This window comes from Haemorhous mexicanus, chromosome 13, assembly GCF_027477595.1.
Source record: "Haemorhous mexicanus isolate bHaeMex1 chromosome 13, bHaeMex1.pri, whole genome shotgun sequence".
NCBI lineage: Eukaryota > Metazoa > Chordata > Aves > Passeriformes > Fringillidae > Haemorhous > Haemorhous mexicanus.
The window spans coordinates 4534853-4552374 of record NC_082353.1 but is presented as its reverse complement, the minus strand read 5'-3'; the positions used below and the strand labels follow the sequence as shown (position 1 = coordinate 4552374).

General features: G+C 48.5%; 1 protein-coding gene across 4 annotated transcripts in view; it reads left to right on the top strand.

Annotated features, from left to right (window-relative positions):
* NEO1 (neogenin 1) overlaps positions 1–17522 on the top strand; it is a 175127-nt gene that overhangs the window by 119719 nt on the left and 37886 nt on the right. For 2 of the 4 annotated variants that reach the window (XM_059857978.1, XM_059857977.1), the window contains exons 8-11: positions 7752–7971; positions 12862–13016; positions 13333–13481; positions 14874–15012. In XM_059857978.1, the coding sequence (XP_059713961.1) occupies positions 7752–7971; positions 12862–13016; positions 13333–13481; positions 14874–15012 (663 nt within the window). The remainder of the gene's footprint in view (positions 1–7751; positions 7972–12861; positions 13017–13332; positions 13482–14873; positions 15013–17522) is intronic. The other 2 variants (XM_059857980.1, XM_059857979.1) reach the window with 2 other exon arrangements.

Sequence of the window (17522 nt, the reverse complement as noted above, 5' to 3'; positions counted from 1 at the left end):
GAATTGTTTTCCTTTTCTCTGAGGCCTTTCAGCTTCCCAGGAGGAAAACCCTGGGCAAAGGGATCATGTCCAGAGAATGGGAATGCCACAGTGCAGGGTAACACTGAGCTACAGCCCTTGTGCCCCTGCAGTGTCCCACACAGGGACAGGGCTGTCTTGTCCAGAGGCACTTGGAGGAGCATGGCAGGTGCAGATGGAAGTCAGGCTTATCAGTGGTCTGGGAGCAGCAGCAGGGTTTGTGTTTGCTGGGTTCCTTTCTTTCCCTTCAGGCTCTTACTGGGGTGTTCCCTGGAGAATACATCCTGCAGTAGTCGTGGCATGGTCATGGAATCCCAGGGTGGTTTGGGCTGGAGGGGCCTTAAAGCCCATCCCATGGCAGGGACACCTTCCACCATCCCAGGGTGCTCCAAGCCCCTTCCAGCCTGGCCTTGGCACTGCCAGGGGTGTCCTGCTCCTGCTCTGCCAACACAGCAGCAATTCCTGCACTGCCTGCCTGCAGGATTAGGGGGGATTTTGGGGATTATTAGGGATTATTGCCCCATTCCCAGAGCTCCCAGCACTGTGTGACCCCTTTCCCTTGGGAGTGCCAGCTGAGCATCCCCATGGGAAGGGAAGGGCTGTGCCCAAGGGCACCAGAGGAGTGTTTGGTAGGACCCAGGGGAATTTTAGAGGCATCTTGAGCTCTTCAGCTGTGCCAGTGGCTGTGCAGAGCTGAGTCCTTTTGCACAGGACATGGGGCTTTGTTTGTCACTGGGCTTGAACAGAGCTCAGTCATTTGAGAATCAAGTCACAGCTCTGCTGCCATTATTAAAGTCAGATTGCAGAACACTCTTGCAGGCTCTGCTGCTCTCAAGAGATTTTTTTAATTCTTCAGAGGAGTTCAACTGATGAATATTCACAGTAAGAGGAAACCCTGGCCAGGGTTTTTTGGGGACACTTCCAGGCAGTTTTTCTGCCTCAGGTTCTAGATGTGGGTTTTGATTTTTGATTCTTTTTCTTAAGGAATAGTTGTTTAAAAACATTTAATTCTTTAAATAATTGAATCTTCACTGCTGAATTTTGAAGGTCATACCCATCATTTTACAACGTGTTATGGTTTGAATTTCTTTCCAATGACAAAATGTGTTGCAATGCAGTTCTAAACTCCTTGGGGACAGGTGAGGTGTGTTTGGCTTATTTCCCTTTTTTTAAATAACCTGAGTCTCATGACTGAAATCCCTGCAGGGCTTTTTTCCCTTTCCATCCTCCCCTGGAGCTCTGGGCTGTGCTTGGAGCCAGGGGGTTCCTGCTGCCTGTCCTGGAATGCGTCAGCAGGGCTGGCACGCCTCTTGAAGGGCTGTTTTATGAGACAGGAAAAAATCAAATTGTTTCCTCTACACCAAAGCATTTCATGCTGGAAGGGGAAGGGGAGGAGGGCTCGTTAACAGGAGGGGTTTTATGACTTCCTTTAAAATACAGGCTCCCAGTCAGAATGTGTTTCTCACTATTTTTATGTATCCCAGTTTACTGAGCACCCAGCAGTGCCCGTTCACAATGTGAAACAGAACCAGATAAATGCCTAAAAATCAGAATCAGTGAGTGGCACTTAGACACTTGCTTGTTCTGGATTTTTTGGGGAATTTTTTGCACTCAGTTTTGTGCATTGAGTGAAGAGTAAATAACAGCTCTCACTCCCAGTGGTGATGTAAATTAATCTAAGGCAATTAAAATTTGAAAATAAGGCATTTTGCCTGCTCCAAGCTAAATGTGTCAGCACAGAGGAATAAATAAGGAAGCATCTCCATTTCATTTATGAGGAAAATGAGGGGTTTTGGTAGGGGAGGGTCTGTTCCTCAGGATGGGGGTTGAATTTGGGGTTTTAAGTGTGTGAGGGACAAAATTTATTCCAAGTGTTGAGGGGGGTTCTTGCCCTCAGCCCTCTCCCTTGAGTGAGGTGAGGCAGGGAAATGCTTGTGTGGGCTCAGCTCCTGGGCCCTTTGCTCTGTGCCTCCTGCAGGTGCCATTCCCAAAGGATGCCCTGCTCAGTGGCTCTGTGTCCAGCTGGGCTTCCCTCAAGGTGTTGGCTCCAGCACTGTCCTGTTTGTCTTTCTGACACATTTCCAAAATCACACATTGCAAATTCCACACATCTCCAATTTCCAAGATTGGAGTCCACAAAGTTCTGCAGTTTAAATTAGCTCATGGAGAATAATTAAGTCTACAAACTCCTAAATTGGAGGGCATTTTCTGTTACCAGACATGGGTCTGTGACTTACACCAGCGGGTGATGGTGGCTGTCTTTGGAAATGCAGGGGATCCAGGACATTTTTCATCATTCTAGAAAGCAGAAATGACTTTCCACCCTCTTCTTTCCATATCTGTTCATTCCCTGTTCCAGCTTTGCACAAAAGCAACAGTTTGTGGAGGGAGTCCCAGAGATTTCTTTAAATGAGTTTTCCCAAGGGAAGAAGTTAGTTCCATAATTACAGCTGATCTGGTGAGACCAACTTCAGCACTTTGAGAGAAATTACCTGGGCCAGGTGACGTGGCTTTGTGTGAGTGTGGGATCACTCAGGGAACAGCTGGCCATAACCAGGTGGTCCCTTCTGTTGGAAATGTATGTTTTAAGCATTTGAACAAGGACAACAATTGGATACAAACAAAAACATGGACAAAAAATAGAGAAAGCAAAATTTTGAAGGGTAGTGTGTCGTGTGAACTTACTGATTTTGTTATTTCATGTTTATTATTGCACTGCAGCCAAGTGCTGCTGTTGTTTTTAAATAGGATGACATAATGAAATCAGTGGGATTTGACTGTGATTCTTTGCAGTGTCACAGCTGTTGAATCCTGATCTGAGCTGAATCCTTCCATCCTTCCATGAACCAAAGTTCAGATTTAGGAGAACAGTGCAGTAGGTAAAAGAAAAAGTCTGGAAGTCTTTTTTACCTTTCTGGAACCAGTTAAATAGATTTATGGGAGAAATATTATTTCTTGAGTACACAGTTTTATATGAATACCTCAGGTCAATATTAAACATTTGGTGCCTCTTAAGAACTTTTTTCTTAGGGAATACACTTAAAATATTAGAGGTGTTGAGATCTGAATGTCTTAGGTAATTTTTTTTCCAAAAGGTTTGTTGGCAAAATAGTTACTTGCTATTTTTAGTTATAATAGATCTTTGTTGCTAAAATCATGTTTCAAATCTCTAAAATCCACCCTGAAGTCCTTCCAAGGGAGGACTTGCTCTTCTCCTCCTCTCTGTATGAGCTGGTGCCCCTGTTCCTTGTTGTCCCCATGAATGATTCCATTGGGAAGGTCCTTTTTGTGCTGGATCCATCCCTCCCTTGGAGGGTTCATTGGTTCCTTCACCTTCCCAGCCCATTCCTGCTCCTCACCCCTGACTGCCCTCAGGGACTCCTGGATCTCCATGTGCCTGGGCTGGCCCTGGGCTGGGGGCTGCTCTTGGCTCCCTGGTGGGTGTTTAGGGTGAGAGCTGCTCCAGAGCTCCACTGGGCTCCAGGAACACCTGGATCACCCCCTGGTGCCTCTCCTGCTTCTGGAATCCCAGCATTGCCCTCAGGCAGGTGCTGCAAGGAGGACTTGCAGACACTTGGAGATGGCCAGAACAGCCTAAACATGACCCTTAACCAGCTCTGCAGGTGTTTGTGGCTGTGAATCCCTGCATTTCCACAGCCTTAGAGGCAGGTGTGTGGAGTTTGGAGGTTCCCCAGGATGAGGAATCTGACTCCAAGTTCTCAGAAGGCTGATTTATTATTTTATGATCTTATATTCAATTAAAAATGCTATGCTAATGAAATAGAGAAAAGGATGCATCAGAAGGCAAGAAAAGAATGGTAATAAAAACTTGTGACAGACTCAGAGTCTGACACAGCTGGCTGTGATTGTCATGAAATCAACACAATTCACATGGAACCAATCAAAGATGCACCTGTTGGATCAACAGCCTCCAGACCACATTCCAAATCAATCAGATAATTATTGTTTTCATTCTTTTCTGAGGCTTCTCAGCTTCTCAGGAGAAAAATCCTGGGCAAAGATTTGGAATTTTCAGAAAATATCATGGTAACACAGGTGGTGGCACTGCCAGGTGGACACCCAGGGGATTGGAGTGTCCCCAGTGGTTCAGATGAGGCTGGAGCAGATGACATTCCTGTCCCCCCTTGTGCTGAGCTGATGGGATCACTGGAATGTTATTGCCAGACAGGAGGAAGCCTGGATATGCCAGTAGGGGGAAGGCAGGAAAAGGGAAATGTGAACACAGCATGGAAAGTATTTCCAGTGATTTCATAACAGCCAGAGGGTGCAGTGAGTGGTTTTCAGGTGTGGCTGAGTTGTTTAGCAAAGATCTGCTGGGTGGTGGCCCTGGAGCAGCTCTCTGGGCATGCTGCCTCTCTTTGATACCCATGGTTTTCCTGCAGGATGAAGAGGTGTGGTCACACCCACCCCATGGACACCTTCACCTCTTGCCTGTCACAGCCCAGTGCTGGGGCAGTTCAGACCTTGTTACTGATTGATTCCAGTCCAAATCCTTGGGGCTGTTTGCACACCCTGCAAAATATTTTGGTAAAACAGTTGTAGAGTTTGATGTCTGGGAAGGGCAGCTTGATAGAAGGGTTTGAGGGTCAGCAGCTGGAATGTCCTTTAGCCCTGCATCCCTGGGATTCCTCTGGGGCTGCCTTGGCTGGCTCTGTCGGTGTCACCTGAGCAGCACAAACAGATTCCTGTGCCTTGGAATGCTGCAGGGTGGGGGAAAACCATTTCCACAGGGAAATAATGTCTAGGATAAACTTAAAAAATTCTGCTTCTGATGTGGCTGGGAATTGCTGCAGTGGCCAGGATGCAGGGGTGGAACTCTGCTGCTGGAGGTGTGTAGGAGCTCCAGCATTCCCCTGGTTCCAGTTCCTCCACAGCAGGAGATAAATTGTGGTGCAAAGCACAAGTCACTTGCTGAATGTGCTTTTAAAAAATGAGATCCATGAAAACTGTGTAGGAATAACTGCAGAGACCAGCCCAGAGCTGGAGTTACTGTTTAAGAAGTGATGGAGATGTTGGAAAGAAGAGACTTGAGTTGCTTCTTCCATAGTGCTGAAAGCTGGAAGGGACAGAGCCATTTCCTGATTGGTGTTGGAGCTAATTGGGGTGTAATTGCTCATTAAGACAGCTCTGAGTGCTCAGCTCTGCTCACCCAGCTGGGGATGAAGCCTCTGTAACAGCCCTTGAGGCATTTGTAGAAACACAGGGGAAAAGGAAGGAAATCCCTTCGTCTTTGGGGTGCCTCCCCCAGGTCCTGGCAGCCCCAGGAGTGTTGAAGTGCAGTGTTTGGGGAGCTCTGGGCCTGGCCCTGCTCCCCTCACCTGGAGGCTTTCAGGTCCTTGCTGCTCTCTCTGGGTCTCAGCTGATTTTTCAGGGTTTTGTTGTCTGTGAGTGCTCTCCTGTCATGCTGTGGGAGGAACATTCCTGCTCTGAGCCTTGCACAGGGCTGGAACTGGGTGTCTGTTCTCTGGGAAATCCTGGCAGCTCTCCCAGACCCCTCAGCTCTGTGTGCACATCACTGCACAAAAGATGGATCCATTTCATGGTATGGGAAGAAAAACACAAAAATGTGTGGGGATGGGGTTTAGATGGAGCAGATGAATTTAAAAAAGATTCAATTTCAACTCAACTGAAGGAATTTTAATGGTAGGTAAGGGGTGGAGTTTACATCAAAGCCATGTAATTTGAAGCAGATCACCTGACAGGTAAGAGAAGCCCATGTAGGAGTGTTTGGAATTTGAAATCAGTCAGGCCAGTGGAAAAAGTGCTGAAAGCCACGGGTACCAGGCAGTTCCATCCCTTGTTCCTCAGTGGGAGCACTGAAGAAGGTGCAGTGAGGAGGTCTCCAGTCCAAGGGAGCTGATGGCAAGAGCTGGGATTTAAACACAGGGAAAGCCTGGTGTGATACTGGATCAGCCCTGGACTGTCATTCAGGAGCAGGGAGATGCTTTGGGAAGATCCCCTGGCCCCATCCAGGGCTCTCTGAGTGATCTGCAGCAGCAAGGGATCCCTGGGGCCTGGCTGAGGCCAGAGGAGCTGACAGTGGTGCATTCCTGCAAGAAATCCAATGATGGGACACAAAAAAGGGGGGTTAGATAGAAATAGATTTTGCAATGAATGTGAAATTAATGGTGTCGTGTATTGATCAGGAGGGGCTGCTGGAGAGCACTTAATTGGGATCTTTAGCTATTAGAGTGTGGAAGGGATAATTAAGGAGGTACCCTGGAGTATGTGTCTGTGGGATGTGTATTTGGAATACCAAAATGGTCCTGGCTCTGGGAGCTGTCTCCAGTTCTGCCCACGGGCTGGTGTCACATTGTACAAACCTGATAAAACCCATGGCTGCTTCTTAGGTCTGTGTCAGGAAACAGACCAGGACAAAATCAGAGTTCTGCCAGCTGAGGACCTCCCAAGCTTGGATAGGCAAGGGGCTTTGACAATTTAAAATCAGGTGGTTGCTGATGGAAGACTCCCCAGTGTTTATCCCTGAAGGTTTGGTCATTCAGACAACATTTTCTCCTTTAGTCAGGTTTTTTGGGAGGTTTTCTCATTGTGCAGCAGAACACAAATCCACACGTTCTTTGGAGATGCTGCAGCTCAGCAAGCTCTTCTAGTCCTGAATTTCTTTCTGGGGAAAAGCAGAGCAATTTTAGTTAGTTTCCATAATTAATGAAAAAATAAATGTATTTGGCAGCATGGATTCGCATGTGGAAAATGTCATCAGGTGGCTTAAGCTTGGTAAATAGTTCAGAATGCAGAAAAATTCCATGTATGCTGAGCTTTGGGGGTTTGTTACTAATTGTGCTGCTTGGAATCCTCAGTGGTAATTGGGGTCCAGCTGCTCCGAATCTCACTGTTCCATTTACTGGCTGGATTGCTTTAATAGGATTTGGAGTGAGAGTGGCTCTTCCTATGGTTCAGCTTGTGCTGTTAAATCACCAACCTTTTAATGCAATAATCCCTGGGTTTATCCTGCCTTGGAGTAGCAACATAGGAAGACATGGCTGAGGCTGAAAGTTTGGAGAGTGTGGATATAATCCAGAGCAACAGTTGTTGATGCTTGTTAGAGTCACTGTAAAATGATGAAATGGGGGTTGTGGGGCAGAGGAAGATGGCAGAAAAACAGTGGGAAAAGGGCTGCAATTCCAGTGCCACAGGCAGTAGCAGAACCCAACCACGTCAGGACTGCAGGGTTTGGCTGGATGAGTTTGCACTGAAAGGAATTCTGTGTTTTCATCTGTCATTTTGTTATGATTGAGAATCATTTAAATGAGTTGTGCATGTGAATGAGCTACAGTAGGAAGTGGGGTCTGGGTGTGCATTTGAGTAATTACCAGAGGTTGGGGTTTGCTGTCACACATGTGCTCCCAAAGCAATGACACTGTGGTTTGCTGCTGGTATCCTCTCCTGAGGTCTGTTGTACGCCCCAGTTCCACCCTTCCCTCCCCTGCCACTTCCATTACAGTGGAGATTTGGTCTGCTTGCCTGACAGTGCCGTGTCCTGTACTCCCCATTAGTGGTCAGTAGTTACCTCTGCCTGCATGTCAGCCTTCAGTTTAATGGCCTTTTTTGTGTGTTCATTTTCTTCTGTTTCCCATCGTGGTTTTGTTTATTTCTTTTACGTTTTTTTTTTCTTCTGTTCTCTTTTTTTTTTTTTTTTTTTAAACCGTGGTGATGTTTGCCCTTCATATTCCCCAATGTTTGCACATGCCAAGATGTTGCCATCCCAACATTACCTCCCACTTCACTGACCAGTGCCACTAATGACCATCTAGCAGCAGCCCCAGCGGGACCCCTGCCCTCGGCCCCGCGGGACGTCGTGGCCACCCTGGTGTCCACCCGCTTCATCCGCCTCACCTGGCGCCCGCCGGCCTCGGACCCGCACGGAGACAACCTCACCTACTCAATCTTCTACACCAAGGAGGGCATCAGCAGGTCAGTACCTGGGGAGGGCTCTCCTGGGCTTTGCTGGCACAGCCTCGGGTGGAGGGCTTGTGTTCCTCTGCCTCCCTCCTGACTCTGCTGGAGGGAGGAGATGCACAGGCAGTGCAGGAGCTGCACACTCCTGGAGGAGCTGCACACCCCTGGAGGAGCTGCACACCCCTGGAGGAGCTGCACACTCCTGGAGGAGCTGCACGCTCCTGGAGGAGCTGCACACTCCTGGAGGAGCTGCACACCCCTGGAGGAGCTGCACAGGCAGTGGAGGAGCTGCACACTCCTGGAGGAGCTGCACACTCCTGGAGGAGCTGCACACCCCTGGAGGAGCTGCACAGGCAGTGCAGGAGCTGCACACTCCTGGAGGAGCTGCACACTCCTGGAGGAGCTGCACACCTCTGGAGGAGCTGCACACCCCTGGAGGAGCTGCACACTCCTGGAGGAGCTGCACAGGCAGTGGAGGATTTGCACAGGCAGTGCAGGAGTTTTCACACCCCTGGAGGAGTTGCACAGGCAGTGCAGGAGTTGCACACCCCTGGAGGGGTTGCACACCCCTGGAGGAGTTTTCACACTCCTGGAGGAATTGCGCAGGCAGTGGAGGAGTTGCACACCCCTGGAGGGGTTGCACACCCCTGGAGGGGTTGCACACCCCTGGAGGAGTTTTCACACTCTTGGAGGAATTGCGCAGGCAGTGCAGGAGTTGCACACCCCTGGAGGAGTTGCACACCCCTGGAGGGGTTGCACAGGCAGTGCTTGAGCATGGTTGGATTGGCTGCAAACCTTCCAAGAGCTGCCACCTGCCTTCAGCAGCCTGTTGGGGACAGAGCAGCAGGAGTGTCCCAGCTCCTCAGGGAGCACAGGAACATCCCCTGGAGGCCATGCTGAGAGCAAGAGGCACATCAGCCTTGTGAATCCCCCCTGACTCAGGGCCAGCTGTGCTGGGTGTTGGTTAAACCCCGTGGTCAGTGCTAAGTGCCTGTTCCCTCCTCAGAACTGCTGTGAACACAAATCTGGGGAAAGCCTCACAATCACCACTTGTGATGGATTATCCCAGTGGATGATATCAATCTACCCCTTCTCCTTCCTGATGGGATCTACTGCTCAGAATTACACTTTCAAATTGTGATAAGTTTGAGGAAGCTGACGTGAACATTCATTTGGAGCAATGCTTAATTAATTGCAGATTAGCTTATCAGATTTATTACTCAAGGGAAAATTATCTGTTGACTTTATTGATGAGAGTGCGAGACACAAAGTCATTTGAAACAGAAAACACTCCAGAGGGGAATTCCTGCTCTTCCTCAATCCTGTGGATAGACATCTTGTCCAGGCTCATGGCAATTAACTGAGGCAATTTGTAACATTTCATTTGCCTCACAAATGTTGTTTTTCTGTTACTCCCTCAATCTGGTGATATCCAAGGTGCTCCAGGCTGGATGTGGCTTGGAGCACCCTGGGACAGTGGGAAGTGTTCAGGAACACCCAAATCCTCTGAGGGTCCAAAGTTCCAGCTGCCTTGGCCTCTGCTGGCTCAGGTTCCTTCAGTGTTCAGGGAGGGGAGACCCAGGATCATGGCAGTGCCCCCTCACCTCTGCCCCTTGGACTTGGGGGGGATTCTGCCCCTCTGCCCCCTCTCTCAGGTGAGACCCCACCTGCAGAGCTGCCTCAGCCCTGGGGTCCCAGCACAGGGAGGATGTGGAGCTGCTGGAGAGAGCCCAGAGGAGGCCACGGAGATGCTCTGAGGGTGGAGCCCCTCTGCTCTGGAGCCAGGCTGGCAGAGCTGGGGCTGCTCACCTGGACAGGAGAAGGCTCCAGGGAAACCTCAGAGCCCCTGCCAGGGCCTGAAGGGGCTCCAGGAGAGCTGGAGAGGGACTGGGGACAAGGGATGGAGGGACAGGACACAGGGAATGGCTCCCACTGCCAGAGGGCAGGGATGGATGGGATATTGAAGAAGGAATTGTTCCCTATGAGGGTGGGCAGGCCCTGGCAGCTGTGGTTGCCCCTGGATCCCTGGCAGTGTCCAAGGCCAGGCTGGATGGGCTTGGAGCAGCCTGGGACAGTGGAAGGTGTCCCTGCCATGGCAGGGGGTGGCTCTGGATCACTTTTCAATTCTGTTCCAACCCAAGCTGTTCTGTGATTCCAAGAGGAGCATTGCAAAGGCAGGAGGCAGCAATGGAGGGGACATTTCTGCTTCAGGGGCTGCCCAGGGTCACCAGCTGTGACTTGTCCCACCCTGGCCTGGTGACATCATGAGGCTCCCCTGGAGGCTGTGAGCTGAGAGTGAGGGGGTGGCCCCTGTCACACCCCCTGGGGACCTGGGGGAATCTGATCAGAGGGAAGTTCCTGTCTCACACAGCTGCAGGGTTGTTTCACCCTCAGGTATTTGTTTACTCCACACTCAAGGCAGCTCCCCTGGAAAGGGAGTGAGAATTCCCAAGTGCTGCAGGGAGCTTTAATTCTGGGCAGCTCTAGACAAGCACTCAGGCAGAAGAACCCCAGACTTCAAGATTTGGACCAAAAAAAAAAGAAATAATGGCACATTAAAAGAATAAAAACGGCACATTGCTGGTCTGAGGTAGTAAATTCCACATGTGGGATGTTGAAACACTGCTGAATTCACAGTTAACTGTGGTGTGCTCCAGACACAGCAAATGGAGCTTAATTGTGTGTAATCACACTCAGAATGCCTCTGGAGCTCCCTGCCAGGCCCCACAGCTGGCACACACAATACCCACTCCCTAACAGCTCCCCAAAGATGCTTTTTTAGATCCAAGTGCAGCTTTAACCTCCAGCCAAACTCCTGGGGTTGCACTGAAGGCTCTTCCTGTGACCCTGGAGCTCCCAAAGCTCCTGAGCTGGGGGTTACAGTGGAGCCATGGAGCAGGTGGAAGGATCTGCAGGCTACTGCAGTTATTTCTGGGCCCATCTGCTTGGTGCCTGTTATCCCAACCTGAGCACGTTGGAAAAGGTGCTCCAGGCTCCCCAGGAGCAGCCATGAAGGAAAGATTCACTCAGCACTTAATTAAATTAATCTCTCCCTAGTTTTGCCAAGCTGTTGTGAAGCCACATCCCTGATTGTTACTGAAAATTTGCAATACTGTGACATGCCTGTTTATTGCTGGTAGATGCTGTCTTTCCAGTAATTTTTTTTTTCTAATTTTAAATATTAACCTTGGTTTGCTGATTACCATTTTTTCTTAGATCAAATCAGGGAGTGCACTGGCACTTGAGACAGAAAATGCTACATTTTGCATGTTAATGGGAGCTGGATGTTACCTCACAGCTGTGAATCCATTGGCACTTAGGCTGGGCTCTCAGATCCCATCCTTGTAGCTACAGCACGTCTGAAGGAAGCTCCACTTGGAAACCTGTTTGCAAGAAAATGTTGTGCTCAAACTGGAAAAATTAGCAATGAAAATTAATAAAAAGCTGCAATAAATGAAGCTGTTTATGCAGTGCCATTTTAGCTGAGCTCATGAAGGGGAACATTCTAGAAAATGGATGTAAATAGGTATTTAGTTACAGAGAGTGCATTGTTCCCCTCTATAGATACAGTTTAATAGTGCAGAAACCAACAGGGATTTCAGAATGTTTTCAGCCAGGTTCTGCTAAATCAACCACACCAGTGGATGGAAAAAAAAAAAATTAAAAATGGGGGATTTGTGATCCTGTTTCCCTGATAAGAACTGAAGCAGAGTGGCTGGAAAGGAGGAAGAGGAGCCTGGGATGGTTCTGCTGGAGTTGCTGTGTCAGAAATGCTTTAACAAGTGTCACTGGGGCTGAGGCTGGCCTGTCCCTGCCCATCCCTGTCCCTGGAAGCCTGGCAGCCCAGAGGGGCTGCATGGTGCTCAGAGCAGGCACAGAGCCCTGCATTTGCTCAGGGGGAAGTTCCTGCTTGCTCCTTTTGGAGTTCTTGGCATTCCCAGGGAGCTCCTTCCTGGGCAAGGATGGACAGACGGCGTTACCCAGACACAGCCCCGAGCAGCTCAGCTGCAGGGCAGTGCCTTGGAATAAAGGCTGCCCTTGGTTTAATGATTGATCTCCTAATCTTGCCCTCAGTCCCTGATAAGAGCAGCTGGAGTTTCCTGGATGGTGTTTGGCCGAGGCCTCGTTCCCCAGGGGGTTCTGGTGCCAGGGTTGGCTGGAGGTCACTGAGCAGCAGCAGTGCCCCTTCCAGGTGCCCCACACATGCCCTGTGTGCTGCCAGCTGTGTCAGGGCTTCCAGCTCACACCATGCTGGCCTGGCAGAGATACCCCCTCCCATGCCAGGAGTGTTCCTTCTGTGGGGTCTGCCACCCTGGGGCTGCCTCCAGGAGTTGCTGGAGGTCAGAATTTTCACTTCACCTCCACTCTGTGTGGAAGCAGTGTCAGTGCCATGGCCGTGCCCTGGGTGTTCTGAGCAAATCCAAACATCAGCAAGGAGCCGAGGCAAGGCTGGAGGCAGAAGAACATGTTAAAACAGCTCCTTTGAAAAATCCCCTAAAAGCAGCCCCACAATATTAACAGGAATGCCCTAAATCTTGCCAGACTGTGCCTGCTGCTAAAATAGTTTCTGTGCTGGCTCCCGAGCTGTAGGATAAACTGTCACTGTGAATTATCACTTGCTGTCACGGGAATAACAAAGAAAGCACTCCGAGTTTGTGGGTGTCAAGTGTAATTTATTCTGTTCCTTCAGTGCATTCGGCTTTGTGCAAAGGGAAGTTGCAGAATTGGGAGCAGTTTGTCAGCAGCACTCGTGGCACACGCTGGTGGTGCTGTGCAGGGAGCACAGTGTAAATCCCACGCCATTTTCACACCGGCTACGTTCAGATGGGACATGCCACAGGAGCAGCTATTCCTCACTTACTAATCAGTGCTGGTGTCTGTGCCCAACCCTTTTGTTTCCCAAAGGGAACGTGTGGAAAACACGAGTCGTCCTGGAGAGACGCAGGTGATGATCCAGAGCCTGATGCCAGAGACAGTTTATGTGTTCCGGGTTGTGGCCCAGAACCGGCACGGCCCCGGCGAGAGCTCGGCACCGCTCAAGGTGGCAACGCAGCCCGAGGGTGAGCCAGGATGTTCCTGGAGCTTTCCTCACTTGGCATTGATACTGATTTGATTTTTTATTCTTTCCATTCACAACCTTTCCCAGAATCTGATGCTTTTTAAAAGTTGTACTTGCAGATCGCAGTTTCCAAAGATTTTCCATGTTGAGGGGATTGTGGGATTTATTGTCAGCATTAAGAGCTGATGGGACATTTGGAGATTTGGTCCCACTTTCCACCTTGCAGTGGATCCACGTGGAATGTCACAATGGGAAAAATCCCCCCTTTTCCTGAGCACCCCAGGCTCAGGACTAACAGAGTCCCCCTTGTGTTGCAGTCCAGCTGCCCGGCCCCGCTCCCAACATCCGCGCCTTCTCCGGCTCCCCCACCAGCGTCACTGTCACCTGGGAGACGCCACTCTCGGGCAACGGGGACATCCAGAACTACAAACTCTACTACATGGAGAAGGGACAGCACACAGAGCAGGTACAGGGCCTGCTGCACCCCTCAAACTGCCCTGAAGGGCTGCACGCGCCTTGCGGAGGGTCTGCCTTTCTGAATGCTTTAGCCTCAGATGTGGGAATACTTCAAATCAGAATTGCAAGATGAAATGTGTGTCTGGGCTGGGAATGAAACCCATTTTATTGGTGATGTCCTGTTCTGAGTTGTTACCATCAAGTAGCTTTTGGGAATTCCATCATATCACGAGAGGAGAGGGCAGAGACCAGCCATGTCATCACTGAGCTGTTCTGGTGCAGATGATATCAGAGATGTTTGCACAGAGTTATGGGCTGGGTTTTAGCAGTTCAGGCTAAATACTGATTTTGGCATGATCCCTAATCCAAACTTTCTTGAATTCTTGCACCCAGTGATTGATATTTTGATATTGCAGAACATCCAATTAATTTAATTTTCTTAGTATTCCACTGCAGCATTTGGTGTGTTCTGTAGAAGAATGGGCTGCCACCTGAGAATAATGAGGATTAATCCCAGCCACTTTCCCACCTGATTGCATATCAGTATCCTTCCAGCTTTAAAAAGCAAAGGGAAGAATATTTTTCTTAGCTTTTAAATATTTTTTACATCAGTTTTTAAAGAGGGCTGCTGCTCTCTGTAAGTCTGCATCCCCCTATATCTATTATATATATCTATATCTCTCTCTATATATAGATATATCACTATATATATATATAGATAGATAGATCACTGTTATAGTGATATATATTATGATGGTTTTGAGCATTTCCAGGTCCCTTTTCATGTCCAGGACCAGTGTCCATGTTAGGATTTAAGTAGGACAGGGAGAATTTTCTCCTGGAAACCCAGAGCTGGCATCCTCCCAAGTCCTGGCTGTGCCTGAAGGTGACACAGAGGTGTCGCTCCTGCCGTGGGTTGTGCAGGAACTTTATGATGCGTTGTGAAGGCTGACCCAAAACAGAGATTAGATGGAGCTTAAGAATAAAGTAGGGATTTATTAAGAGGCCTCAATAGATCCATCTTGGGCAGCACAACCCAAAATGGCCATAGAAAAATGGACAGCTGCTCACAGGGTCTGTCACTTTTATAAGTTTTGGGCCATTTGCATATTGGAGTTAATTGTCCAATTCCAGCTCCAGCCCATGCAGTCCCATCCTTGTTTTCTCTCTTTGGTCCTTGTTGTTTGTGCTCTTGGGGCTGAGATCTGGATCCTTTGTCCTTGGTGCCCAGCTGGAGCAGGAATTGTTGTGTCTCCCTGCTCTGTGCAGAGAGCTCACCATCCCCTAACACAAAGCCCAGACCCACCCACTAAAGCAGCACAGAACCTGAAAAATATCAAACCCAAAACCTGAGGCGTGAGCAGACTGACCTGAGCTTGCCTGGGGGTGTTGTTGGGGACAGGACGTGGACGTGGCAGGGCTGTCCCACACGGTGCAGGGGCTGAAGAAGTTCACCGAGTACAGCTTCCGCGTGGTCGCCTACAACAAGCACGGCCCCGGCGTCTCCACCCACGACGTCGTGGTGCGCACCCTGTCCGACGGTAAAGCTGCTCCTCTTCTTGCCATTCTGGGGGTTTCCAGCAGTTATCTTAGCAGTGATGGCTTTGCCCAACATCTGGGAGAAATGATGAGGGGGACTCTCAGAATCTCTGCTGCTCACAGTGACTCTGAGATACGTACAAGCCTCTTTCTCCCAGCCCGGCCGTTGAAGGGGTCAGGATTTTTCTGTTCTTGTTCTCAAGGTTGTTTATTGTTTCTTATCTATAATGTTCATTCTCTGGCCTGCTGAGATCTGTCTGGCAGGTTGGGTTGAGGCACACTGACCACCTCAGAGGCTGTGTTGTCTTTTTATACTAAAAACTACGTGTACACTATTTACCATAACTTCCCAATACCTATCACCTATGTTAGACAGTGAGCTTCTGCCTTAAACCAATCCGAAAGTGCCAGCATCACAGCAGAAGGTGAAGGCCAAGGAGAAGGGAAAAGACTGGACACATCCAGATTCCCCATCTTGCCTCATGAACCCCCATTCTAAAAACTTCAAAAATCTATTTTTCACCCTGCAATAAATTCACTGTCATTCTACTTAAACTCTTTTGACTCTTTGACTTGTGATTCTTCATATAAAGGTTGGTAATTGTTTTTCCCTGGGTCAAGATAGAGGCCAAGCAGAAGAAGGGAAAAGACTGGACACACCCAGATTCCCCATTTTACCCCCTGAACCCCATTCTAAAAACCCCAAAAATCTATTTTTCACCCTGTGACAAATTCACTATCATTCTACTCAAACTCTTTTGACTCTTTGACTTGTAATTCTTCATTTAAAGGTTGGTAATTGTTTTTCCATGGGTCGAGATCAAAGGCACAGGGCTCTTGGGCTCTGTGCCAAGGTCTCTGAGCCCCCTGTCATGGTCTCAAGTCCTCCAGGGCAGTCAGGGGAATTTCCTGGGTTCTGACAGGGGACTCCATCTTATCAGAAGGCTAATTAATTATTTTATTATAAGAATCCCTTCACCAGGATTTCTTCTCCTGAGAAGCTGAGAAGCCTCAGAGAAGAATGAAAACAATAATTATCTGATTGCTTCTCCCTGTTTTCCTGCTTTGGAATGTGGTCTGGAGATTGTTTATCCAACAGGTGCATGTTTGATTGGTTCCATGTGAATTGTTTTTACTTAATGACCAATCCCAGCCAGCTGGGTCAGGCTCTGAGGAGTCAGTCACTAGCTTTCACTATCATTCTTTGTGACTTTCTGTCTGTATCCTTTCTTATTCTTTAGTATAGTTTTAGTTTGGCATTCTTTAATATAATATCATATCATAAAATAATGAATCAGCCCTCTGAGAACATGGAGTCAGATTTCTCAATTCCTCCTTCATCCTGGGGACCCAGCAAATACCACATTATACTGTATTACCCTATACTATATTACAATTTTATTACATTACATCTGAACTGAATCTGCCAAGCACTCAACTCCAGTCCACTCAACTGCCCAGCATCTGGTGACTGTCAGCTGACAGTCCTGACACACACACCTGCATTCAATTGGCCAGTGAATCAAAACACTCACACCAGAATCCAGTCATCAGTTCCCTTCAGGTAAACAATCTTCCACAGGGCATTCCACTTGTGAACAACACAGGAGCAGTAAATGAGATAAGAATTGTTTTTTCTTTCTCTGAGGTTCAGAGAATGTGAATCCCAGAAATATTCTTGGCAAGTTGTGCTTTGCTTTTCTCTCTGAAGAGGAATGTGGCTGCATTATCTGGCAATTTCCAACAAGTGAATCTTTAACCAGACTTCTATGGGGTTTGGTCCTTGTTGCATGTGGCTGTTCATGGTCACAATCCCCCCAGAGGCCTTCCAGAACTGGGTGAAGGAAAATTGCTGCACCTGCAGAAGGGTCTGGGATTGTGATTCCAGAACAATGGTGTCCTTCATTCCAGCACCAGCCATTTGGTTCATGGGCTATTGGGCCTACATTGAGTGTGGACAGAAAAAAAAAATACACCGAAGGCACCAACTGCAAATTATTTTCTAGGTTCTCTCAGATATGAGCAGACTTTTGTTTTTGGAGTGGTTTGATTTTAATTGTGTTCCTGTCCTTGCAGTGCAGCACAGATATTGTTAAATCCACTGCACAGAGTGGTGAGAGCAGGATGTGAGCTCAGTATTTTTTACAAGGCAGATAAAGAGGTGATGTGAGCAGAGATTGATGATTCTGAGTGCTCAGAGGTAGTGATAACTTGTATTTGTTAGAGAAAAGTTTATATAGAAGAGCTCTCAGAGGGAAGGGGAGCAGTGCCTGGAATCCTCTCCCCAGGAGTGACCAGGAGCAGAGAGGAGTATTGTCCCAAACACTCTCTGGGTCCAGGTTTGTTTCTGGGGCACTTCCTGACTTGGCAGTGGTTTCTGGGTATTTGCTAATTCATTTCCTCTTCCATGAGACCCTGTCAGCATCTTCTTGAACCCACACCAGCTTTTATCCACGACATCACATGGGCAAAGGTTCCACAGATAAATTTCTTCTGAAAAATCTCCCCTTTC